This window comes from Pyxicephalus adspersus, chromosome 11, assembly GCF_032062135.1.
Source record: "Pyxicephalus adspersus chromosome 11, UCB_Pads_2.0, whole genome shotgun sequence".
Taxonomy (NCBI): Eukaryota; Metazoa; Chordata; class Amphibia; order Anura; family Pyxicephalidae; genus Pyxicephalus; species Pyxicephalus adspersus.
Window position 1 is genome coordinate 32,181,422 of NC_092868.1, and position 26,075 is coordinate 32,207,496.

Genomic DNA, 26,075 nt, shown 5'->3' on the forward strand with positions numbered 1-26,075 from the left:
TTTAAAATTGGGTGCGTCTTATATGCCGGAGCGTCTTATACGGCGAAAAATACGGTATATCTCATCACTAGTTTCATGAGCTGGAAGACATTGGGGCACCAGTTATATAAATGCTTCTTTAAAGTAGGTTTGTAGTTAAAGTGAATCTTTCAGTAATTGTTCAGTCCTGGATAAATAAATTACGACAGTCTCATTTTATTTAGAATATCTGAACCTTTGTCTCTAAGAAACATGCCTTGAACCCCAGCCCTGTGTCTCTACCTATGCACATTTGTCATCACCTGCTTTGCTCCAGGTTATCAAACTTACACATTGTAGGGTTGTAAAAAAAATCACAAGGAGAGGCTACTTCAAATGTCACATGTTAGTGAACAGATCCGAAAACCACACAGACAGCAGCCACCTCCGTCCAAGATGTAGGTGCTAACTTCATGATGTCTGTCAGGTACAAAATTCCACCTTAATCTGTCACCTTAACCTGTCTACACGATGGGTACATTTTATTTCTGGTACCCCAAAATATGTACATACTCCAAATATTATCAATTCTATATGATGTAAATTTTTTTTTTCTTACCCAGGGTTTAACACTAAACTGCAGTTAAATAAAACTGTTTTTATTTGGGTATTTCTTTTTTTTTTTTTCTCCCAAGGTAAACTTTGCTAGAAGTTACCCCATCTTTAAAGATTTTAAATATGATTGATTTTCAAGCGATGTTTATTATATGTATATATCTAAGATATTTAGGGATACTGACTTTAGATATCTTTCAGGTCTTTGTTGATTGGACACTACATGGAACTTGCTGTAAAATAAGATGACAGATCAACAGAACAACAACAGCATCTCAGCAAATCCTTTTGCTGCTCTGTTTGGGTCTCTTGCAGAAGCTCGGCAGTTTGCAGCTGGGCAAAAGCAGCAGCTCAGAAGGCAAACAGGTGATTATTTTTTTCAAAATAAAATAAAATGGATACAATGTAATGGTGCAGACCACTGTCATTAAATAATTGAGAATAAAAATGAAAAAAGTTACAATGAGATATAGGTAAAAACAAAAACTCACAAACATGTTGTTTACGTGTGAATGTAATGACACAAATTCATGTTTTAATTAAACCCTTTCTGCATTTGTAGACGATGCAGGCGAGAGTTTGGATGATTCTGACAACAGCGTTTCTGAGAGCCTGGATGACTGTGATGATTCTGTAGCAGAAATAAGTCGTTCATTTCGATCTCAGCAAGAAATATGCGAACAGCTAAATATCAACCACATGATTCAGAGAATCTTTCTTATCACATTGGATAACAGTAAGTATGAGATTGTCTACAACAGCTGTTCTTGACCTTTTTAACATGAGGGGTCCCTTAAAATAATTCCACATCCCCTGGGAGGCCCTACTGTAATTACTGTAACCACAGCTCATAATACACTAGCATTGTGGCATTGGGGATAATGCCTCCTGCATTGCTTGCAAGTGAGAAGAATGTCACCCTTTTAAGACGCCAAAAAGATCATTGGTTTCAATCGATGTTACTTGAGTTAGTTTATGGGGTTTTAACCCTTAGAACATCATTTCTCAACATTTTTACATGAGGAAACCCTTGAAATAACTTTCAGGTCTTCATGGAACCCCTACTATAATTACAGGTAGTCCCTGAGTTAAGGACATCCGACATTTGGACTACTCCTAGATACGAACAGGACTTCCTTGCTCACTTGTGTGCAGGACGGATGCTTGATGGGATTAGGGGTCGCATGACTTTCAGAAGAAATCTTTTGCTGTTCTGCAACCTTTTGTAACTCTTTAATGACCAGGACAAACTCTGCAGTTGTTTCTCTTGCATATCAAAGCACAGCTTGCTCCAGAATTTAATGAATGGCTAGGCTCCATAAAGTTTTTTTTTTTGCTTTGTTTGTGATTAACTCACAGTGAGGATTTTATACAGTAACTGACACCACACTGCCTAATAATGTGTTGAGACAAACATCTGTCCTAATTGCACTTATTAAAATATTGTACGTGTTCCGACTTACATATAAATTCAACTTAAGAACAAACCTACAGTCCCTATCTCGTATGTAACCTGGTGACTACCTGTCCTATATCCTCAGCTCACAGTACATTAGTGTGGGGATCAGTGGGAAGAATGCCTCTTACATGGCTAGCCACTGGAAAGAATGTTATCCTTACAGATATGTAAAAGGTTTATTAGAGAGGCTGGAAATTACTCATTGCTCAAGGAACCCTTAGCAACCTCTGGAGGAACCCTGGATGAGAAACACTGGTCTACAATGTGAGCCTACCCATATTATATTAGGCATCACTATCCAAACTTGTTTCCAATTTCTCGGTCAACCAATCATGTAAAAGTTTGTTGAGTAAACAGTATCTCTTAAACTTATTTTAAATGAGAAAGACAAATAAAAGGTTAGTTGTCAGGTAGAAAATGGATGGAAAATTCCTCAGATCTATTTTCCCTGACAATCCATGACATAAAAGATGAAGTCAAATTTAAAAATTAGTGTCAAAAACACATGCATATATTAAAACAGTAATTAACATCAAGCAAATACATAGGTTTGATCATATGGGCAATCTGGACTACTATGTGTACAAAACAGGACAGAAGATTCTGTTGCACTTTGCTATGTATAGAATGCAAAGAAAGTTGGGTACCATTTCCCTGTAGTTTAGTGGTTCCCCCTGGCTGACAAAGGGTCTTAATGTAAAAACATCAGTTCTGGTTGTTCACCAAGGAACTTCCTTTATTCTTTATGGTGACCTGGATTTTTCAAGACCTGTTGTATTGTGTAAACTTGTAGACATATATGTAGTAATACTTTACACAATCTCTTTTCCAGGTGATCCCAGTATGAAAAGTGGCAATGGAATCCCTCTGCGCTGTGTGTACCTGGAAGAGCTGGGATCTGAACTGGATGGGCAGGATTGGTTGGACATGGACAATGTAGAACAGGTACATAATGTAGGGTTTGTTTCAGATAAGTTAGTATAGATGAATATTTTGCATTGATAGGCTGAGCTAATCTGTGATAGGTTTCACTGCTGAAGGATTGGAGAAGTTATGACAAAGCTGGAGTCTGAGATATGATAGACAGAATTGTCATCATTTGAGTATTTTATTTTCATGGTATTTTTTTTAGAAAGATCACTAATATGTTGCATTTCTTTTAGGCTCTATTCACTCGCCTTCTTCTACCAGAACCTGGAAAATATATGATATGCATGACATCTTCGGGTGCTCCAAACCTGTCCGCTGAGAGAGATGCTGGAGAAAAACACATTCTTCCCTTCCTGTTTTCCTGTTTCCAGAGAGCCAAGAAGGAGGTGAAAATTTAGCCAAGCCAATAAGGATTTATTCATCACTCTTTAAGTCTCTCCAAAAGGAGAAAAGACTTCTGGGTAAATGCCATTTTTTACATGGCAAGCTTGTCAGGAATTCACCCTTTGTGTGTTTAAAGCATTACACATGCTCTTCTAATCTATACCATAAAACTGTGGCCAGAAATGTTATTACCTACTTGGCCTCAGTATCTGACTAGTAATGATGGTCAGCATGCAGAGCACCACAGAAGTGACTTCACTGTAGTACTATGTACAAGTAGGAAGACTTTAAAAAAAAACAAAATTTGGATTGAATAAAATAGGAGAGCTGGTATTACTGACATATTGTTTAAGGTTCAGGCTGCAAGTCGTCATTCTTATCATCTGTAATTACTCAATGAGTCAATGACCTAGAGCTTAATTGTGGTCTGGTCACATATAAATTTACAATTTTTTCAGATTGTTATTATTTAAATATAGATGTAAGGATGGGGGCTGCACCTTCCTAATAAAGCCAGCAGTACCATATCGCTTATTTCTAACAAGTTACAGTTAAAGTGACTTTACATGAAGAAAAAATAAGGCTGCTGTCATTTTTTAAAACCAAGAATCTAAATGTGTTTTACCTTCTGAAATGACAATCCAGCATAAGTAGACAAAACACTGATAACTCCTAATTATATCAAAGCATGCCCACTACTTCATGCCACCAATATATGTTCTGTATATCTCTGGCATAGAGGTCGGTAAATAGTAAATGTAGGTATGTGCGTGCATTGTTTGGTGTTTGCAATATATATATATGGTAACAGTTTTATTTTTTCCTAATGGTTACATCACTTTAGGTGATTCTACATAGCACTCCAGTGAAGTTATTTCCTTTTGGAGAGACTTATTTGCATTTCATTGGGAGCTCTGTATGCCTCTCCCTGCTTCTACATAGTTGCTCAGTGAAGTTTATTTCTTGCTCATGATTTTGCATGATGTTTTTGTTTAGCAATATATTTTTCTTACATTCTCTAAGGTCATACAATATCACTGGTATATACACAACCTACAGGATAACTGATGCTAAAGAGTTTACTTTGTGCTGTAACCTATTTAACATAAACTGGCCAAGGTAAATTCTGCTTGTACCTTTGTTACTATATTTTACTTGTTTGTACAGGTCACTAAGGTACCAGAGAATCTGCTGCCGTATGCAGTGCGTTGCAAGGCTCTAACTATTTCAAATGCACGTACCCTTCTACTTACTCCAGAGATCTATCAGGGGCAAGATGTACCAGCGCAAGTGGTAGATTTGATGCTTGATGGATTACATGGGGCCAGTAAGTACTATTGTCTCTACAAAGCATGAAGCTCTAAAAATTGATGTATGCATGTTTTTTTTTAATTTATTAATAATAATATACAGTACTTCTATGGAGCCAACATATTACACAATGCTGTACATGCAAATGACAAATACAAACAATGACACAGGAGGAGGGGAGGTCCCTTGCCAGATGAGTTTACAATCTAATATATTCTGAATCTGTGTAAAGAATGCCATTTATATCAGTGTTCTCCCCCCCCCCCCCCCCTATAAGCTTAGTGCCCCACCCGGCACTTTTCAGTAACCACCCAGCTTTTTTTGGGTGATTACTGAAGAGTTTTGTCACAATACAAGGCTTTCTCCCCCACCCCCTACAGCCCACTCAGTTTAAAACATTCTGGGGGGAACACTGTATATTTTGTTATTCTTTTGGTTCTCAAAAAAATATTAGTAAATGTATATTAGTAGGGGGTGGATGGTGTGAATAAGAGTAGCATTTATCTGTTTATTTGTTAAGTGTTTAAGTGTTTTTTTGTTTTTTTTGTGAAAAGAAAGGATTAAAAGTTTGATTGAGTTCTCATTTGTTTTTGTTTTTTTACTTATTCTGAAAACCCTATATCAAGTGAGAGGAAATCTCCACAAAGTTACGGTAATAGTTGTTACCATAAAATGTATTCACAGGGAAGATTTCCCTTACCTTCAGTTGTGTTTAAAATCTGAATTTCCTATCACTATTCCTATCACCTATTTTTGTCTCCGTGACAGTGGCCACCAGGAAGAATAGAGAGAATAAATCTACCTGCCATAGGGCACAGTTTTTTTGTCTATCCTTTAAAGCATACCTAAACTCAACATTTTTACTTTACATAGAAGAATAGACAACCCTTCTAAATAAAGTAAAAATGTTTTATTTTTTTGTGCAACAAAAAAAGGTTGCACCGCCGCAACGATTAAGACTTATTGGGAGCGCAGAGCCCCGGGATACCTACATCATGCATCCTGGCAGGCTCAAGCTACTCCTTCTGTGCATGCCCTGATTTCGGCCATGCACAGTAGGGGCATCTTTTCCAACAAGGGGTAAGAGATGCTGATCCCACACATGTGCAGTGAGATCGGCTCTCCTTTTTTTTCCCCTTCACAGCAGCTACATCGCCCGATCTCACACCACAATTGAGTGACGGAGCATAAATACCAGATAAGAAGGCAGAACATGGCGGCGCCTGGACAAAGAGGAATCCAAGGACAAAGCGGGACCTGATCGCAAGAAGAACCAGCACCATCAAAGGATCTGCGGAATTAAAGGTAAGTGTGATTTTTTTTTTTTTTTTAAGTTTAGTTTCACTTTAAGCAGAACTCTCTAGCCTTAGTGATTTTTTTTTTATCATTGGATGTGTAAACCAAAGTTATCTCTATGGAGTTTTTAATGTTCAAATTTTTGCTTAGTCCTTTACAAGTTTTCTTGCTTGATAGTACAAGTGGACAGACATATCAAATGTTGTATTAAAATGGTAAAAATTCGTATTGGATTTATTCATGTAATGCAAGGATAAAAAAGAGAAAAAGTTTTGTTCTTCTCACTCACTCACACAAGTTATTCCATTTTAAAGTGGTTCCATCTAATTATAGTTCTTACCGGTCATTTCCAATGCTTTTTTTTTTTAGACTTTGATGAGGTTGTAGAGTTCTTAGAGGAGATAATTGAGGCGCTTGTGGCAGATGAAGATGTACGCTCTTTCAGTGAAGTTTTCATGCCTGTGTTTGATGTGATTCTGGAACGTGTCAGGGACTTGGATTTATGTCAGATGCTTCTATACACTTATCTTGACTTACTTCTGTACTGCACCAAGCAAAAAGACATTGCAAAGGTGAGCAAAGCAATCATTACTAATACACATATCCTTGTTTACTAACTCGTATTAACATTTCACCTATGTTTCTGTGCAAGATTAAAGTGAAACAGCTAAATAGAGGTTTGAAATGCGTACACGGATCAGACAAGAAATAGAAACCACCAGCCCTTATTGTGTATGTCCCCCTTCTGCTAAAACAAACAACTCCTTTGCTATACATGTCAGCCCCTAGTCCTAGCATGCATCCAAGCTAATATGTTTTCAGCGAGGACTCAGTGCTGCTTGGTTGATTGTCCCAAGAGGAGAGGGCCTAAGGGAGGTGTATATGCCAAGTGACTAGTTTAAAAAGGAGCCGTTTGGACACATGGCAAAACTAGAGACAGACACGCAGTGTATGGTTTTATGACCTGGAATGGCTACACTGAATGCTGGAAAATTACAAAAACCATTGCAAATAAAACACAAAACATATATGTAATAATATATTTAACCTGTAATGAAAAATGTACGCTTCTTGTGTCATTTGACAAAATTTCCTAATTTGAAACCAGAAGCAAAGTATTGTTATACTATTGTGTCTAGTAAAATATTGAAGAATGCAGTATTACAGAAACCTAAGTTATAGTAGCATAATATTCACAAACAATGTAAAAATGTCAAATGGTCGTTGGTAACGAACGATCAACAACAGATCGTTCAATAATTGTTAACAAAAAAAGTGCACAACAGCGCTGATAAACGAGGAATCTTGCTTGAAACGAACGACCATCCCAGCGGATCTGATTGAGCGACGATCGTTCGTAATCTGTTGTGTGTACGGTCAGTGATTGTGGATTGTTCTGTGATACACTTTCTCCTGTACATGTCACTTCCTGCATCATTTGAACGATTGTTCAAATGATCATATCAAATGTGTACATTATTGGTGGATAAAGAGGGGGTGTTGAGAATTTCCTGGCTTTGCCCAGAAAGAAGAGAGCCAGAGTCAGGTGAGTAGTGGGGATGGTGGACCAATTGGAAACCCAGGGTGTCCAATTTGGCAGTCACAAGGTTGGACGTGTGCGCAGGTGCATTGACCTGCAAAAAAAGGATCCCTTTGGTCAACTTTCCACAGCGTTTCGTCTTAATTGCCTCCTTCAGCTGGTCCAGGAGGTTAGCATAATACTGTCCGGTGATACTAGAGCTCTGAGGTAGGTAGTCCACCAACAGAATACCGTCTTTGTCCCAGAAAACGGACGCCATTACTTTTTTGGACAATTTCTGGGTTCGGAACTTCTTCAGCCGCGGGGACCGGCTGTGGTGCCATTCCTTTGATTGTTACTTGGTTTCAGGATCATGGATGTGTAGCCAGGTTTCATCCTCAGTCACTAACCTAGCCAAAAAGTCATGTGCAGCTTTAAAATGGGCCCAAACGGCTTTGAATGCTTCAACTCGTTCCTTCTTCTGATCACTGTTCAAACATTTCGGCACCCACTTCGCTGAAAGCCTGCGCATGTCTAGGATAGTGGTGATAACAAACCCAACACGCTCCCGTGAGATGTCAAGTATCTGGGCTATCTTTTTTGCGGATGTTCACCGGTCCTCAATAATAAGCTCATGGACAGCATCCCAGGTTGCCAGGTCAGTTGAGGTTGGGGGGTGCCCACTGTGGGGCTCATCTTCAACGGTGAAATGCTCAGTCTTGAAACAAGATATCCAGGTTTTGACAGTGCTGTAGGGAGAACACTTCTTCCCTAGTGTTTGTGACATCTCAGCGTGAATGTCCTTTGCTGACTTTCCCTGGAAAAACAAAAACTTCATGACGACCTGTAACTCCAACGACGTAAAAAAAAATGGCAAAGGCCTGATATTTGCACAGTTACATACTAAGATATTAGGCTTTCATATGCTCCCACACTCATTTTTCTATTTCATCTGGAAGGGGGCAAAGCCATGAACCTCTCAGTACCCCCTCGTATATTTGAACAATTGTATCGTTACAGCGTGTACAAAATTGTGCACAATACGATCGTTCAAAATAATCGGGAATAATCGTTGATCGTTAGTTTTCAAATGAAAATTATTGCACGTGTGTACCTAGCATTAGGCCCAGGTGAAGTGTGTTAAACAATGCAAGAATTGACTACTGTTTTAAATATGTTTACAGGCTAATTGATTTACCACTTTTGTTTGTTAAAAGTGACTAAATACTATACCCATACTGAGATCTCATGTTGCTGTTTCTTTGTATACAAAAACTTATTTTTCTTCTTCATGTAGGTTTTTGTGAAACATATTCAACCTCAAGATACATCAAATGGCCATCAATACCAAAAGACACTGCTGGGTGAAATTCTTAGCATTTCTTGCCTATTACGTACTCCTGGTGTGGTAGAAAATCATGGATACTTTGTAAACCCATCACGTTCCAGCCCACAGGAGATTAAAGTACAAGAATCAAATATCCATCAGGTAAATATTTCTGTAAATGAGATATAAACATTGACGTTTGTCAGACTTCTATTTTTTTTAAACCCAGCCAGCAGTGACTGACTGGTGACAAAGGTACCCTTGGCCAAATGGGCTATGACCCTGCAGTAAGGTTATGTTAACATTGGTGGGGAGGTTTTGGTGCCACCAGCTGTCAAATCTACAGATGCTGTTTTTTATAAGAAACAGTTCTGCAGTGCAAGTGACAGAGCAGGTGGCAAGATGCCAGCCATGGAGAGCAACACAGGATCACTCAATCCCTAAGCCAGTCTGAACCTGTCTTATGGGTGAATAAAATGTTTTTTTCCATCTGGCCAAGGTTTAATAAACAAGAGGAGTCTTGGGAAGGATACAGAAATAACTGAAGATCCTAGTTTTGTAAGAGTTTGAATTTTAAATAAGAAAAAAATGTTATTCAACAAGGTGGGATTGATTTCTTGCACTTGGGCTACACAAGCAATCCTTACACCTACACTTTACCTTTTCACTCATTGAAGGCTTTAAATCTTAAGAGAAAGAAAATCAATACCTAAAATGGGTTGGTCTTTGAGAAACCTAGAGCTCAGCGTTGCTTAATATGTCTCTTTTTGCATGCTGACAATTCAAGGTCACTGCAAGGTTAATTTTGAAACTAGTTCATTGATTTGAATGCTTAACATCACAATTTAAACACGCGTTTCATTGTTTCTCTATGAATGCTTGTGCAGACAACTATTTTTTTTTCAAATAGATTTTGTTTAGATATGTGCAAACTTGAGTTTAGACTCAGAATCAGGCAGAATAATTACAAATACAGTAATGTCTGGTTGACTGTACTTTATATGTATCTCATTGCTTTTTAAATAAAAAATCTTTGATTTTTTTTCTGTTGATCAGTTCATGGCTCAGTTTCATGAGAAGATTTATCAGCTTCTGAAGAACCTCCTTCAGCTGTCTGCTGATACCAAACACCATATCTTGTTGTGGCTGGGGAACTGTCTACATGCCAACGCTGGCCGTGCTAAAATCTGGGCCAGCCAGGTCCCTGAAATTTTCCTTCAGACTTATGCTTCTGATAGCTTCTTTTTAAATTTGGGTGCTGCCCTACTTCGTTTGTGTCAGCCTTTTTGTAAGCCAAAATCAGCTCGCTTGCTCACGTTTAACCCCACTTACTGTGCTCTGCGAGAGATCAATGAAGAGGAACGAAGAACCTGGAATGTCCACATGAAAGGTGAGTACAAAGTAGCAGCTGTTCTCAGAGGTACCTTATGTTTTGTTATTTTTTCCTATGAAAATGTATCTTCCATAGTCATGACATTTCCAAATGATAATCTGCAGAATAGATTTAATACATACTTCTCTCAGATGTGTTTCAATAAATTATAGTTTGAGAAATAAATGTATTCAGAAATGTTCAAATACTGACTACTGATTCTCTATGAATAATTTAGATTTAAAAATATCTCCGGTAGACTTATCCTTATATACTCATCATTGTCATTCACAATTTTCTTCTCCATATAGGACTCGACAAAGAGACTTGTTTAATTCCAGCTGCTGAAGACCAGCAACCAGATTTTCCTCCAACCTTCAACCTAGTGACAGAAAACCTGGTGCTTACACAGTACACACTTTATTTAGGCTTTCACAGGTAAATTATGCTTTTACACATAAAAAGAGATTGTTAATTTGAGCAGAGGATGCATTTTCAGAACTGCTTAGTTGAGTCACTGTGAATAATGTTAACATGACAGCCAAGGCTGTTTCATATCTTCCAATATATAGCAGAGAACTGTATCCACTACAGATGACTGGTTGTTTTTTGTAGCATTTTGTAGCTGGTTACAAAGTTGCAGCTGCAAGTTGCTAGGGTGCCATGGTCATTGTATACCATGAAAAGGGAATAAAACTGCTAATTTGGTAGCTACCTGCTGTTTGTGCATAAATTCAGTTTGCAATTGAGCTTTAGAACGCTGGAAATCCTGCAATGCAGTCCTTTAATTACCAGCAAATCTGTTTTTTCTATCTGCAAGAAGTGGAGAACAATTTTGTAGCTTCTAAAAAGTCATTTAAGGAGATATTATGTTTATTAACAATATATTAAACTGTTAAATTGAGTTAATATAAGTTTAATAAATACATGAACTGATGGACTGTTATACTGTGTTTCTTGACCCTTAAAAAAGCAAAATATAAATTTGATTGAAAATATTGGTGAATAATTTATCCTGATTTCAGGTTGCATGAGCAGATGGTGAAAGTGAACCAAAGCCTGCACAGACTGCAAGGAGCATGGCGAGATGCCCAGCAGAATGGTAGCCCCGGTGCCGAGAACTTAAGAGAACAGTTTGAGCGCCTTATGACCATTTATTTGTGCTTGAAAGCAGCTTTGAGTGAACCCCAGACTCTACAGAATTGCCTCCATCTACAGGTCTCTACTGCAGTCCTGCTGGTGCAAATCGCATTGGGTAATCGAGGCACCGAAGTGATTCCACTCACCTTTCCATTGCTAGATGTACAGCACAGTGCCCTGGCCTATGTACCAGGTAACATTCCCTAATATGTGTGAATCTGGAATTAAAAGTTCCATTTACCTTTCTTTTGGTTAATTTGTCTTGAGCCAGAAAGTGTTTAAGTTAACAACCGTGTGCAGGTATCTTGTGGTGCCTGCAAGTTCCCGTGTTTGTCTTCAGATTAATTCCTGTATCATTATGAAATTAGATCCCAATCCCCTTCTTTCCTTCACAGCGGTACACAAAGGGCTCAGCCTATTTTCAAGTTGAAATTAAACCATGTCCTACCCCAGCCAGAGCTTTAGAGTACAGGCAAAACATCAGGAACAAGGGCAGGGAGATCTTTTTATTGGAGTTTCCAAGTTATATAAAAAGCATCGGGCTGACTTATTAAAACCTCAACCTGCAGCTAAAATATTACTTTTGGATGAAATTACCCCTTATCTGCTCATGTTTTTAAGCTACTACTGCGTAATTTTTTGATGAATTTGCCATTCCATCCACCAGGTCATTTAAAACAATTTACAAAGTACTAGGCAAAATTTCAGTTCTGTGTTATATTACTGATAACTTCAGATTGCTTTGAAAGTGTTGTCTTGCAACTGCCTTTTTTTCCTTGTAAATAAATTCATGCATATTAGTCATACAGAAAGCTCATGTTTGCATTAGATTGGCTGACAAATAGACTTACGTTGTAAGAAGCTGTGATATCCAATGATAAACCCTGCTGTGATAAACCCTGCTGTAGGGTTTTTAATTGTTCTTAACCCCTCTTGCATCTTCAAGTCATAAATAAATGTATGACATAATATGCTGCTTGTGGATTCATGCTGATAGTCTGTTACTCTATAATATATATTTTATGTGTCACCCAGCAACAAAAAAGTTTACACAATAAAAAACAGCAAATATGTGTATAAACTAAACATAGTTTGGATTTAGTACCACTAATATTCTATTTTTTAACAGAGTTCTTTGCTGATAATCTTGGTGATTTTTTCATCTTCCTGAGACGATTTGCAGATGAAGTTTTGGAAACTGCTGCTGAATCCTTAGAACAGATACTGGACTTTATCACTGTGTTCTTAGGCAGTGTTGAAAGGTAAGAAAGTCTGGAACTACAGTAAGTGTTGATGCATGGGGATCTTAATTAAAAGGTTTTGTCTATCACTGTCAACATTTTGAAAATCCAGGAAGTCTTAGCCTATAATATTGCTTTATTTATTACAAATACTGTCTTTTGTGTGCTTGTAATACTCAAGACTTCCAGTAAAATTTAGGACAATCAGCCAAAACATTAAAAAGACCAACAGGTAAAGTGAAAATATTGATGGAAAGTAGGAAAACTGGGCAAGAATACAAACCTTAGCAACTTTTACAAGGGCCAAGTTGTGATTTGTGGAACTTTTGTGGGGTTTTGTTGGTATTCAGCAGTTAGTGACCAAGTAAAACAGTGACCGTCCAATTTGTGCACAAGCTTTATTGATTCTCACAGAAAAGCTACTGTAGTACAGTTTGCTGAAAAACATAATGCTGGTCATGTCAGAAAAGTGACAATGCTTTTAACTTTTTAGATGTTTCATGTTTTAATAAAGTGTGTTTTTAACTAATAAATGTATATTTTTGTACAACCTCTTATGTTTATTTACTTGATCGTCATAATAGTTTATTAAATATGTTTTTTTAGATGTGATATGTTAGCAATGTTTTATGTAGTAGGTACACCCCTAATCTTCCAAGCAAAAAGTTCTGTTTTCACTTATCCATTCCCACTGCAGTCTGTGGGAAACATTAGAGAGAGATTGAGATCTAATGAAAAAAGTTGGGCAATACAGTATGCTTTGCAAAAAGTTGCAGCCATATTTCCGTGAAATATAACTAAAACAATTTTGCTTTATTCAGAATGAAAAATCCCCACCTTCGTGCCAAGTTAGCAGAGGTACTGGAAGCTGTAATGCCTCATCTGGAACAGACACAGAATCCACTCATCTCCAGTGTCTTTCACCGGCAGCGAATCTTTTGTTCATACCAGCATGCAGCACGCCTTGCAGAAGCTCTCATAAAAGTGTTTGTTGATATAGAATTTACAGGTATATATGGAAGAATACTGCTTTTAAATACAGAGAATGTTGCATCTTTCACAAGTCTGCTTGAAGTGTGCCAAATATTTATCCACAGGGGACCCTCATCAATTTGAGCAGAAGTTTAACTATCGGCGGCCCATGTATCCTATTTTAAGATATATGTGGGGACAGGACACATATCGGCAGAGTGTAAAGGTTAGCAACACCACTTATTGCCCACTGCTCTTGTCATCATTATACATCTTTGCTGACTTTTTTCTTTTAATTAAAAACACCTCTATGTTACACAGAATCTGGCTGACTATGCAGCAGAAAATCTTGAAGCTGTGAACCCACCACTTTTTCTGCGATTTCTGAATTTATTGATGAATGATGCTGTATTCTTACTGGATGAGGCTATCCAGGTAAAAAAAGATGAAATAAAATTACATTTTATAGTATGTGCACAAAATTTTTTACCATATGAGACACATATTATGCATTTAATGTAATACATCATCATTTATTTTTAACTTTTCTACCGTTTTACAAACACTACAGAGTATTATTTAGGTAATTAAATTCTTGCATTTGCAAAATGAAAATGTTGTCATCTCTAGTTTCACAAAAGCTCCTTTGGAAAAAAAAATACAGACATTTTGTGGAATGCCTCTGGGGGTACAAGGCTCATTGCCTCTCTATGTATTAAAAAGGAATTTCTACACAAGCTTATCTGTGTGAGATGGTCATATGTCCAAATTGTTGCCCCTATAGTGTACCAAAAATGATTGTTATTATGAGTAATTTTTACTAAATCATACTGTTTTTAACCACCTGAGCGATAACCCCGACCTTGGTTCGGGGTTAAAATAATTACAATTATCGATAACCCCGAACTTTTCTCACTGTATGAAAATACAGTGAGAAAAGTTCGGGTTTATCGGTCACTTACCTGGTCTCACTGCGATCCAGCGTCGTCCTCCAGCGTCGGGTGCCCTCTCCGAGAAGAAGAAGCCGGCCGGCTTCTTCTCCCTCTGTAGCGTGTACGTCGGCGCGTACGATGACGTTGGCGCGTGCGCGGCAAATTCAAATTAAAAGTCAATCAAACACATTTTGTATTGGATTGAATACAAACTCCTGTATCCAATCCAATACAAAATAATTCAAAATAAATACAAAGTATGTAATTGGTAAATTCAAACTCTCATTTTGTATTGGATTGGATACAGGAGTTTGTATTCAATCCAATACAAAATGAGAGTTTGAATTTTGTTCTCATTTTGTATTGGATTGAATACAAAGTTCTGTATCCAATCCAATACAAAATAATAGAAAATATATTTATGTGGTTTTGTCTATAGGTATGTGACGGACACTAGGGAGGTGTTTTAGAAAAATATATTATTATACAGTATACCGAATTATCGCATTTTCAGTATTTTTCATTTATTTATGTATTCTTGTTTAAGCTGATTTTTTGTGTCTTTTATTTAATTTTATTAAAAGTATTTTTTTTACATGATTGTGTGTTTCAAACATTTTTTTATATTCATGATATCTACTAGAACCCTTGTTCGGACATATTTCTGTAGGTTACAGGTCTACAATTTAAAAAACAAAATTTCATGAAAAACAGTGTAACGCTTTTGGAACAGAAATCTAAAGTGTCAGCCCACCTAAAACTGATCCTCATGAGTTATATTTCTTGTCCTCCCTGGGTATGACAGCTCTGCACTTGTGTTGTTTGATTGCACCCCTCCTTATCAAATATTAATTGTATATTTATTATTATAAAGAGAGGAGGAGTTTGATCACTGCTGTTCTAGCAAAAGTAAAGAAAGCCCTTTGTGGATTCAATGTCATTTTGCTCTGCATGTACAAGATGATGATGTCTCTCTGGAGTTTTCAGATCATGTCTATTTTACAGATTTCATATATTCTTGTCTTTCAGTATCTCAGCAAAATAAAAGTTCTTCAAATAGAAAGGGACCGGGGCGAATGGGATAATCTGAGCACAGAGAACCGACGAGAGAAGGAGTCCAATCTTCTCATGTTTGGACAGTTAGCTAGGTTCCACAATATCATGTCAAATGAAACAATTGGGACCTTAGCATTTCTTACATCAGGTAAAGTATGGTAAAGACAGATTATTCTTTGTAGACTATCCCCCCCACCCCCCAAAAAAAGTCTAGAAATCATCTATTTTTGTGATAATATAATATGTTCTGAACTTCAAGTACATTTTAGTTTGTAAATAGCTATTACACTTGTTCTCTCTTAAAAAAAGAAAAAAAAAGCCACTCTCATCTTTTACTATTAAACCTTACATTAGAACCTATGTTATGACATATTCGGTCACACCTAGACATTTAGGGTATTATGCTGAACAACACAAAAGGTAAATTGTTACTTTATTCCCCATACCATTCCTCTTGAATCTTTTATGGAACATAGGACTAAGGAGAACTCTTTAAGTTTAAAATGTACCATTCAAATCAGATGCCTGGAAACACTATGTATTTAGAGCAAATTTCTCTTTAAGTGGGCAGACAATGCCATACATTGCTTTGGGAGTCAGATTCCTGCCACTCTGCCTTGCAGGCATATCCCTAATTTTAAGCCCCTTTTACACTTTATTAAGGATGACCTAGACAGATGGTAGAGACTTACTGACAATTTTTCATGATTTAGAAGTATTATATAATTAAAATGAATGTGGTAATTACTGATTAGGCATTGCCAATACAGCAGTATTTTTAAAAGGAATTTCCAGTTTTCTTCACCCTCGTTTTGGTATGTTGATGGTGCCGCAGTAATAACAGTATATTCCTATTATGAAATTTGCTTTTTTGAGTCTGAGAATTGTGGTTAGCTGACCTAACAAAATCATCACCTTTTTTTTTCCTTTTTCTTTAGATATACGATCACTTTTTGTCCAACCATTTTTAGCAGAACGTATCATTTCCATGCTCAACTACTTCCTCCAGCACTTAGTGGGCCCCAAGATGGGGGCCTTAAAAGTAAAAGATTTTAGTGAATTTGACTTCAAGCCGCAGCAACTGGTTTCTGATATCTGCACCATCTACTTGAACCTGAGGTATAGTAAACATGGTATCACATTAAGGGGGGTTTACAGCCCTCAGCCAGTTGAAAATAGAAAGTTAATGTTGAATTAGCTTCCTTAAAGTGTTTTTTTTATTAATTTTTATATATAAATCTTGTTTAAATATATATATTATCTATCTATTCTCATTCCTTAAGAGATATAGAGATATGGTATTATTAAGTCTTTTACATGCATGATAAAAGCCATATGATGATTAAATACTGTTATATCTAGATTTGCTTCTAAAATGAGCATATGTACATGAAATGCATTTGTTTCCTTTCTTTTAGTGAGGAAGAGAATTTCTGTGCCTCAGTGCCCAAGGATGGTCGCTCCTATTCGCCAATACTGTTTGCTCAAACAGTACGAGTATTGAAGAAAATAAACAAGCCAGGAAATATGATAGTGGCATTCACTAACCTGGCTGAGAAGATTAAAGTGAGTAAACACTTAAAATAAAACTTGCTTTGTAATGCAGTGTGGAGTGTGTTCATAGAAATTTTAAAAATGTAACAACCTCAAACATAATTGCAAGATAAAAAGCAGAACTGCTTGTAAGGGGACAGCTTTGGAGTTTTTTGGTGGAGGGGTATACTGTTACCTAGAAAAATGGTTGCAGGGATTGTTGTCCAAAAAAGTATTTTATTAAAACATTTCACCCAAAGACAGGCTTTTTTAAAATATACCCTTTTTGGTAATCTATAGGTTAACGAATGTCAAAACTTACTAATAAGATGCCAGAAAAATATAACAATAAAATATAAAACTGTGTTTTATTTTCCTAGAATCTTGGGTTCCCTTGATAGATTTAAAATAAGGTGGCTGCAGTTATCAATTTAGTGGATCTAAAAAAAGGCAATAACACCCTACAAAAAATGAAAATATCATATATTTTATTTTGGATTGAGCTTTCATGTTTAACTGCATGCAGTGTATGTTTACATTTTTAATAACAAACCCAAGCACATTTTTGGTAAAGAAGAAAAGAACAAAAAGTAAAAACACTATACTTTATAGATACAGCCCCCCCCCTTATTTTAAAACTAACACTTGTGTTTTCTAATAGTTTTGCCTTCTTAAAATAAAGAACGGAATTGGAATTCTTTTGCTTTATATATTAGGCATTGCTGAGTTGAATTCCTGAAAGAATGAAGGACTTAAAGCTTCTAAAAAATCATAGGCAGATGGGTCCAATTTTATCATTCTAGAGGATTACAGAGATTTTATTTTGCCAGTTTTTTCCAAGATTACAGTGGATCTCCAGTCATAATCTCTAGGAGAGAAAGGGAGAAGAAAGCTCCTTAATGAGGATACAAAAGAAATCTGGTTCAGTGTCAAAACATAATGAAGTGGATGTGCTTTATGTCCGAAAACCATTGTTTCATTAGAAAAGTTCTTCTTTATAGTCAAAAATATTCTGTGGTTCTCCTTCTCTAAAGTTAATTTTGTGTATCTTCCCAGCAGCGCTGTTCTAATATGTTTTTTAGTAATTGCTCGAGCATCAATACTATAAACCACTATACTATAAATAAAGCTTAGCCCTAGACAGCACCGTAAAGGACCCTCAAACCCCCATCCTCTATTCCTATCTAATGGCTGTTGGTTATTTTTGTAATTATTGTTTTTATTAATTATGTATGTGTATATATTATTATATTTATTAATTCTATTTTGACCTGTACTGTGTAATCTCCTGTGATGTAATTACACGAGGACACAAAAGATCTATCTTTGGATGTCAGGAGGAATACAAAGTTAGGAACGTTCTCTGTGATCAATCAGAGGCAGAGGGTTTGTCAATGCATGGAAGACATGGACTTTTTTCTCTACTGCTCTTACAGTATTCTACATTTTACAGTTATCAGATGTTTCAATGATAAGGATTCTGAACATTTCTTTATTAACAGTAAACTCTGGGCAAACCTTAAACTTGCTCCATACCTCCTTCTCTCCCTTTGTCTGAGGTCATCTTCCATATATTTGTTTTACAAACTTTTCATTTTATCTCCCTTTTTTATTTCAGTCGCTGGCAGACAGGCAACAGCGTGAAGAGGAAACCTTTGCTGATGCACCTGATGAGTTTTTAGATCCTATTATGAGTACTGTGATGTCAGATCCAGTCATTCTGCCATCCTCCCGGGTCACTGTGGATAGGTCAACCATTGCTCGACATCTACTAAGGTAGCAATAGTGAAAAAGTTATGATGTATTCCCTTGATATGGTGCTTGGAAAGTGTGATGCATATCATTAAATACATAAAGCTCAAAGAAATAAAAACAATATTTTTCTACATAGTACGTAAAATGATCTGTGCAAGAGAGATCAGGCTGCAGGTCCCTGGACTTCTAGTATGATCATGATCATAGCAAATCCTTACTAGTATAATGCAACATCTATAGGTGTTTATTCAAATAAGATGCACATAATACATTGACATCAAAACTTTGACACATTTTTTACTTTTTGTGCTTACTTCTAATATCACCTAATGAGTAAATATTGTAGTAATAGGGTGCCAAATGTTTTGACTCTGGCATTAAGTACTGGGATTTGTAGAGCACAGATTAATACTTCCTATATATATTTTGCTTTTGCGGGAGCCTGAAGGGTCAGTTAGCAATGATGTAATCCACCAGGTTGATATTTAGCAACAGAGTTAGGTTAGGCAGTCCATGGCACAATTTTATAATATATGAAAAAAGGGTATGACATTTATATTGCTAATTTAATAAGTGTCCTCGGCTCATTACAAGAATAATCTTTAAAACAAAGAATTAATTGTTCTTTAGGGTAAGCTGACAGCAGCAACCTGTTTAGAAACAATCCACTTTGCCCTACATGTGCTGACATCTTCCATAAGGGATAATAGCTGTGGAGACAGGCCAGTATTGTCCATGACAGATGCTGGGAAAATCAAAAAGAGAAACATAGCAGAAGATGTAAATGCAAAAATTGGGGATGGATTATGCCTGTCTACATGCCACAAGACTGTACCAGAGGTCTATACATTACATTCAGTATTAATGTGAGGTTGACGAGGAGAGGTGGTTAGAAATAAAAACAAAGGACATGGTCACATAGACATAACGGAGTTTTTCAGCTAAACAGTACATGTCTCTTTAATTGGTTTCTTCCAAGAGGGGAAGGAACTGTTTTAGTGACCTTAATATTAGTGAGCTTATTGATAGAACTGAGACAGGGTAAAAGCTCTGTTAGCAATTACTGCTGTTTGGGGATCCCTTCCTTCCTCTGGAGACAACCTTTTAAGCAGACAGGAAGTGAGGGAAAATCTGCAACAGGGAAAGATCTGGGTTCCAGCATTCCCCTACTACCGATACTAATGCATTTTTTTTTACTTCAGTGTTGCTTTCCTTTCAAAGAACTTACTAAGAGGGACAATCCCTATGGTAAACTACATTTATGTGCACAATGGTAAAACATATACAAAATGAATATTTCTTGCAATAACAATATGTATCCTTTTACCTACAGTGATCAGACTGACCCTTTCAACCGAAGCCCTCTCACAATGGATCAGCTGAAACCAAATACAGAGTTAAAGGAAAAGATCTTGAAGTGGCTGTCTGAACGCACACAGCACAGTGAGAACACAGGACATTATTCATTGTAGAGTCACTCACGGACATTCTGTTTAAAAGGACTCCAAACAGAATTGAAACTCAGACCACAACCAGATATTTTCTGGACTTCATAATAATACTGATGAACTACTAAAGACTGTGTGACATGCACATATATACAGTTTTTTTAAACATTTGACTACTTGCTGCCAAAGAAGGAAGAGTTAATACTTGTCCTCCAGCTGATTTGCTTTGGGATGTTCTAGAACTAAGAGTGCTATGGATTACAGAAATGTGCGCATTTATTTGCAACGACGATTCTGTAAAGAGACTGATGATCTATATTCAAAACTGTGATGTACCTAAAATATTACCTTTTCTTCAGCAGCGCTGGCTACTGCACAGTTGAGCACCTTTAGATTTTCTTTTTTTTTTAAATAGGATTTCTTTATTGCTTGTAAAGTTATTGGTTGCAAGTTGGCAAGCTAATTAAAAAAAATTGCTGTGTTCTTCAGACTGATACCCTTCATCTGCCCACATCGTTTGGGATCTGGTACTTTTTCCATGATCTTGGAAGGTCTCTTGATAACATTTTGTAAAGCAATCAAAGTTCATCTAGTGTTATTTATCTAGTGCACAACCTTTAGGTCATAGGTGGACTAAGTAATAGGCTTCAGAAAAATAAAATAATTATCTATATTCTAAAGTTAGAATTTTCAGTATATAAGTTTTAAAATGTAATCCTCAAAATAATTTCTTTGTGTCTCAATGGATATGTCTTGTATGTTGTAAGTAAAAGAAGGCTGATTCTGTGAATTAGACAAAATTAGATGGAGAGTAATATGTAAGTATTCAAGCAGGAGAACAAATGTCTCTGTGGGAGGTAAATTCTAACTGCTGAAGTGTAAATGTACAATCATTCTTCAGGTTAATAAATTATAAATCTGTGTTTCAGTGTGTGCTCTATTGAATCTGCTACTTAATTATAGTTCAGCATGTTGGTGGAAGCAAACCGCTATAGGTTCCTTGGAGTTGACTAATTCAGCATACACACTATAGTGTGGTGAACAGACACTGGTGTGTGGTGAAAGGATAACATTATTAAGTGAACCTGTTACTTTACCCATCGTAGTACAGTTTGTGATTTGGAGTCAGGTTCTTTTTCTTGGAAGAAGCTGTATAGTATGAAAGTTTCTTACCATAGTTGGTTTAGAGGTTATCATTTTTGTCTTGCAGCTTTGGATCCTGAGTTTAGGTCTCTTACCTTGGCCCTTCTTTGCCTAATATGGATTTTTTTGTGGAAAAAGAGAGATGTGAATACCAAGGGCCATGTATGATGCTTATTGTCCAACCTTCATGCCTAGATTCCAGTGTTTTCCTTTCCTTAAAAGCTTACTTAGACCTATTCAGCACATGTTTTGAGAAAGCATGAGGAGAAGCACTCCTGTACCTACCCTGTTCTCTAAGAATAATGTACAGTGCTGCGTAATATGTTGGCGCTATATAAATCCTGTATATTATTGGTATTATTAATAATATTAACAATAATAATAAAAATATGTGAATAATATGACCTGTATCATGTGGCACAGTATCTGCAGGGCTAGACCTGAACTCCGACCAGTAAAAAGAAATATTTATAACTGTCATCTTTCAAATCATTTTATGTTTTCTGTTTATCTTTTTTTATAATTTCTTAAAAACTTTTTATATAAAATGTCACATAGCAAGAAAAATTTTTAAAGCACATTTAAAGCCAAAACTTTTTTTTTTATGTAAATAATTAAAGTAGAAATTCACTTTTTGAGTTGTCACTGCTAATGATACCATTGCATTGGAGGGGTTTTCTCTCCATTCTTCATGTTACAGTGGGACAGGAATGGTAGAGAAGTCTACAAAATCAGACAATTTGACCCCGGGAATTGTATAATGATCACAGATCTGGGAGCATCGATTTGTAAAGGTACCCTAAGTTCCCCAGTTTTCAACCACTATGGCCATGTCTATGAGCATGTTCACATTTTCCTATTTGTAGCATAATCACATTGATTGACTCATGATTGGATAATCTACAAATTTCCAATTCTCCTTTAGTAACTCAAACCAAATACAGGTTAATTTCTGTCGAGGATGAAAATCATATTTTTCCTGACCTGTTCCTTACTTCCTAGCATGCTTCTCTTCCATTTAATGCTCCCTGTTGTTGATGTGAGGCCTTCAATGTCCTAATTACAGTGCAGTACCGTTGGACCTAGATTATAGGACATTCATGCCCAGTGTTCTACCTAGCCCATTTTAGCTGGGTGCACAACCCGGCACTTATCAGTAACCACCTGGCTGTTTTAGGGTGGTTGCTGATGACTTGGGTCACAATACAGGGGCTGCTACTAACCTACGATTTCATCCCAACCGGCTTAAAAAAATTCTGGGTTTCCTGTAACTGTAGTACAGAGCAGTTTATGGAAGAAGCTGGGGACCATTTGCAAGGAAAATCCCCAGGTCTATGGGAGAAAGGTAAGTAACAATGATGTTTACATCCATCTAGAGTTAGGAGCATTAACCCATTGTAGTGCAGGGATAGCCCAACTACACAAATGCATCCATTTGACATTAGAATATATTCTACAACACCAACCAAAAATCAATGAATATAAAATAAAGTGGCAATATACAGTTTTGATACTGAAACCATCAGGAATAGAAAAAATAAAAGGTTGCTTCCAAGTAATTCTATGACTTGGCCTTAAAGTGAAAAATCAGACGTTAAAGGGACACATTTTGGTTGTTTTGAGCACAAAAGTGCAGCAGTCTGTCCTCCATGAAAGATATACCTGTCTGGGAAGGAAAGAAAAACAGGTGGATTTGGCTCTGAAAAAGGGTCAGGTCCTCCAAATCAGGGACACATGAAAGGAATTCTTTACCATCATCTTCATGTCATCATAATCTTCCTGTCCACATCCACATGTGTGCAGTGGAACACTATAAACTTTTATGGGGCTTGGAGAGGTTTGAGATTGTAGTCAGGAGGATTTTGTGGGCCCAAAGACTGTGGCATATGACTGCTATGTAAGCTGCAAGTTGGCGCAGACATTTGAACAATGCCCAAAATTCTGTCTGTACCCACTTTCTCAAATGTGAAAAATTGTGGTAGTAGTCCTCGATTTATTCAAAAGTCCCAATGGTATTTTAGAAAACCATTTTGTAATATACAAAATTCTGGTAAAGTTTTTCTTTTCAGGGCATTGCCACAGTCACTGAGCTGTGGCGAAGATAGGCAAGTTTATGAAACCAGAGAAAATTTTCCTTGTCCTGGTAGGACACTATGCAGCCCGCAAAACTGTCATTGTAAAGATCATTATTGATGGCACCTCTGACCACCATTAGAGCCAGGTCCTGGGCACTAGCATTGATGGCCACCTCCCTAAGGTCCCTGCCACTATGAGCAAGAAGAAGATTGCCAAGTGTTCCAAGATCAAGTCTTTTGTGAAGGTGTACAGCTACAAACACCTCATGCCAACCAGACACTCTGTTGACATCCATCTCAACAAGGATGTTTTCAGTGACCCAGCTCTGAAGTGTGAAGCCAAATGGGAGGCCAAAGTGAAATTTGCAGAAAGGTACAAGACAGGCAAAAACAAGTGGTTCTTCCAGAAGTTGTGGTGCTAAATCATAGCTTGTTTGGTGTAACTATAAACTTTATGAAAAACTGAAAAGAAACTCTGGTGACAGGCTTGATTATGGTGACATAATCTTACTTTAACCTACTGCTTTTTAAAATATATTTTTCCAATTTATTTGGTAGCCAGGTGGGAGAAAATTCATACCCTCACATCCAATTTAAAATATAGTTGTTTTACACTTTCAAATGAAATCAGACCTCCAGTTGAAAGCTTATTTTCTTGTGATGGGTACCCTCCTCTTTGCAGGGTTTTATAGCTGGTTCTGTCCATGGGATAATGTTTTGGGGATAGTGGATTACACACCGATTTTGCAAGTGCTGGAGGGGAGCTGCACAAAACTGTGCGATTTAGAGGCAGGTGTGACTGGCCCTAACAGTTTTGGGAGGAAGGATCTTGGATCTTTGGATATGTCGGCCAGAAAGTATGACACATTTTGGTATTTAATTGCCACAGCTTTAGAAAGTGACACATTTCATTGAAATATCTGCTTTATCAAACTTTTTATAGAGTAGATGATGTAAAAATTATGATGAAGCAGATGTTTCTGAGAAATATGAGGCATTTCACACATTGAATTTCTCATCCTTTTTGACTAACATATAAAAACTACCTTTTATTAAAAATTTAAATTTTGTTTGATGTCATATGAATAAATATAAAAAGGTAGGACAGTATTGTATTGCACTATATCTATGGGATTTTGTGATCAATATATCTACTTCCTGTTACGGTTAGCTTCATACTGTCTAGCGCCAAGCTTTTTAGCCTATGCCTAATATGTTACAATACTGTACAGCATCAATAATTCTATGTACTGTCACAAGTTGTATTGTATTCTGAGAATATAGCAATAATACAATACTGTGTTTGCCATATAACCCCTCTGTCTGTCTTTCCTTTTTATATTGATTCTTCTGGGGTTGGCATTTACCCTATTAAGGTTACGTAGCTTATACTTTAATACATATAAGGGACTATAAACCAAGACAACCCCTCTGTACGTATACATTTTATGTTATAAGAATGCTATAAACTATAGTTTGATAGTTTTATTATTTAATAAACTTTGCCCCGTCCTTTATTTGCCACAGTGCGCTAAGAACACCGCAGTCTCTGCCTTTGCCTGTTTGTCACGTTCATATATTGGGAGATATGTCTGTAAATGTTATGACATTAGTACATTAGATTGTGACCCCCTTTGAGGGACAGCTAGTGACATGACTATGGTCTTTGTACAGCACTGCGTAATATGTCGGCGCTATATCAATACTGTGTAGTAATAATAATAATTAGTAATTGGACCTTTAGCAACAAGGCTCCTGTCTGTCTGTGTAGGGTTGCCACCTTTCCTGGAATAAATACTGGCTTTTTTTATTTTATTACCATTATTAAGAAATTTTTACTGCGTTAACAGGTAAAATAGCGTCCAGGAGCACAACCCTATCATACCCTATCATGGTATTAAAGCAATCCAACAAAGTGGAAGGAGAGCACCATCTGGGACACAAATAGTAAAGAAAATCTTATTCAAAAAGGATTATTAGAAAAAAAAGCTCAGAGAAAGAAAAAGAAACATTTAGCCTGAAGATTATCTTTAAAATGTTTGGCCTGGCTAATATGCCCCAAAACAAAATGGCAGACAGTGATTCTAACGTGGGCAGAACGTAATGTCAGGTCCTGTACATACTGCGTTACGATTTCCTATATCCTACGTCACGTGTTTTGGGTGCGAGTCACATGATTTGTATGAAGGGAAGCTGCAGGAATGGCCGTGTATCTGCAGTGGCGGCGCTTCGTGTTCTTTGAGAAGGAGTCGGTGCGGTGCCCGGGGGAGGACGGTGCAGCTCTGTCCCTGCCTCCTGGGCTGATAGTATGTGACTCCGGCAGGGGCAGTCTGGTGTTTGGGGATATCCTTTATATTAATGTAATAATGTAAACTAGCACAACCCTGACTGACTTCCTGGTATATTGCTGATGAAGAGCCCAACGTTGTGCGCCCTGCATTGTGTGCCCTATGCCCTGCATTGTGCCCCCTGCAATGTGTTCCCTGCATTGTGTGCCCTGCATTGTGCGCCCTGTGCCCTGCATTGTGTCCCCTGGAATGTGTTCCCCGCATTGTGTACCCTGTGCCCCGCATTGTGTGCCCTATGCCCTGCATTGTGCCCCCTGGAAT

General features: G+C 37.1%; 2 protein-coding genes and 1 pseudogene across 2 annotated transcripts in view; all 3 read left to right on the forward strand.

The window, feature by feature from the left end:
• UBE4A (ubiquitination factor E4A) overlaps positions 1-21,171 on the forward strand; it is a 26,126-nt gene extending 4,955 nt beyond the window's left edge. Inside the window, exons 2-20 of the mRNA XM_072427291.1 lie at positions 775-939; positions 1,136-1,309; positions 2,865-2,977; positions 3,196-3,348; positions 4,514-4,673; positions 6,323-6,525; positions 8,770-8,961; positions 9,856-10,189; positions 10,483-10,609; positions 11,197-11,504; positions 12,441-12,573; positions 13,374-13,561; positions 13,650-13,750; positions 13,846-13,959; positions 15,486-15,660; positions 16,451-16,631; positions 16,931-17,078; positions 18,664-18,821; positions 20,134-21,171. Of these exons, the coding sequence (XP_072283392.1) occupies positions 819-939; positions 1,136-1,309; positions 2,865-2,977; positions 3,196-3,348; positions 4,514-4,673; positions 6,323-6,525; positions 8,770-8,961; positions 9,856-10,189; positions 10,483-10,609; positions 11,197-11,504; positions 12,441-12,573; positions 13,374-13,561; positions 13,650-13,750; positions 13,846-13,959; positions 15,486-15,660; positions 16,451-16,631; positions 16,931-17,078; positions 18,664-18,821; positions 20,134-20,272 (3,222 nt within the window). The 5' untranslated portion in view covers positions 775-818 and the 3' untranslated portion in view covers positions 20,273-21,171. The remainder of the gene's footprint in view (positions 1-774; positions 940-1,135; positions 1,310-2,864; positions 2,978-3,195; positions 3,349-4,513; positions 4,674-6,322; positions 6,526-8,769; positions 8,962-9,855; positions 10,190-10,482; positions 10,610-11,196; positions 11,505-12,440; positions 12,574-13,373; positions 13,562-13,649; positions 13,751-13,845; positions 13,960-15,485; positions 15,661-16,450; positions 16,632-16,930; positions 17,079-18,663; positions 18,822-20,133) is intronic.
• Positions 21,172-22,681: 1,510 nt separating this feature from the next.
• Positions 22,682-23,888, forward strand: LOC140340228 (large ribosomal subunit protein eL27-like; annotated as a pseudogene).
• A 1,751-nt stretch (positions 23,889-25,639) lies between these two features.
• VPS11 (VPS11 core subunit of CORVET and HOPS complexes) overlaps positions 25,640-26,075 on the forward strand; it is an 18,064-nt gene continuing 17,628 nt past the window's right edge. The window contains exon 1 of the mRNA XM_072427335.1: positions 25,640-25,809. Within this exon, the coding sequence (XP_072283436.1) occupies positions 25,668-25,809 (142 nt within the window). The 5' untranslated portion in view covers positions 25,640-25,667. The remainder of the gene's footprint in view (positions 25,810-26,075) is intronic.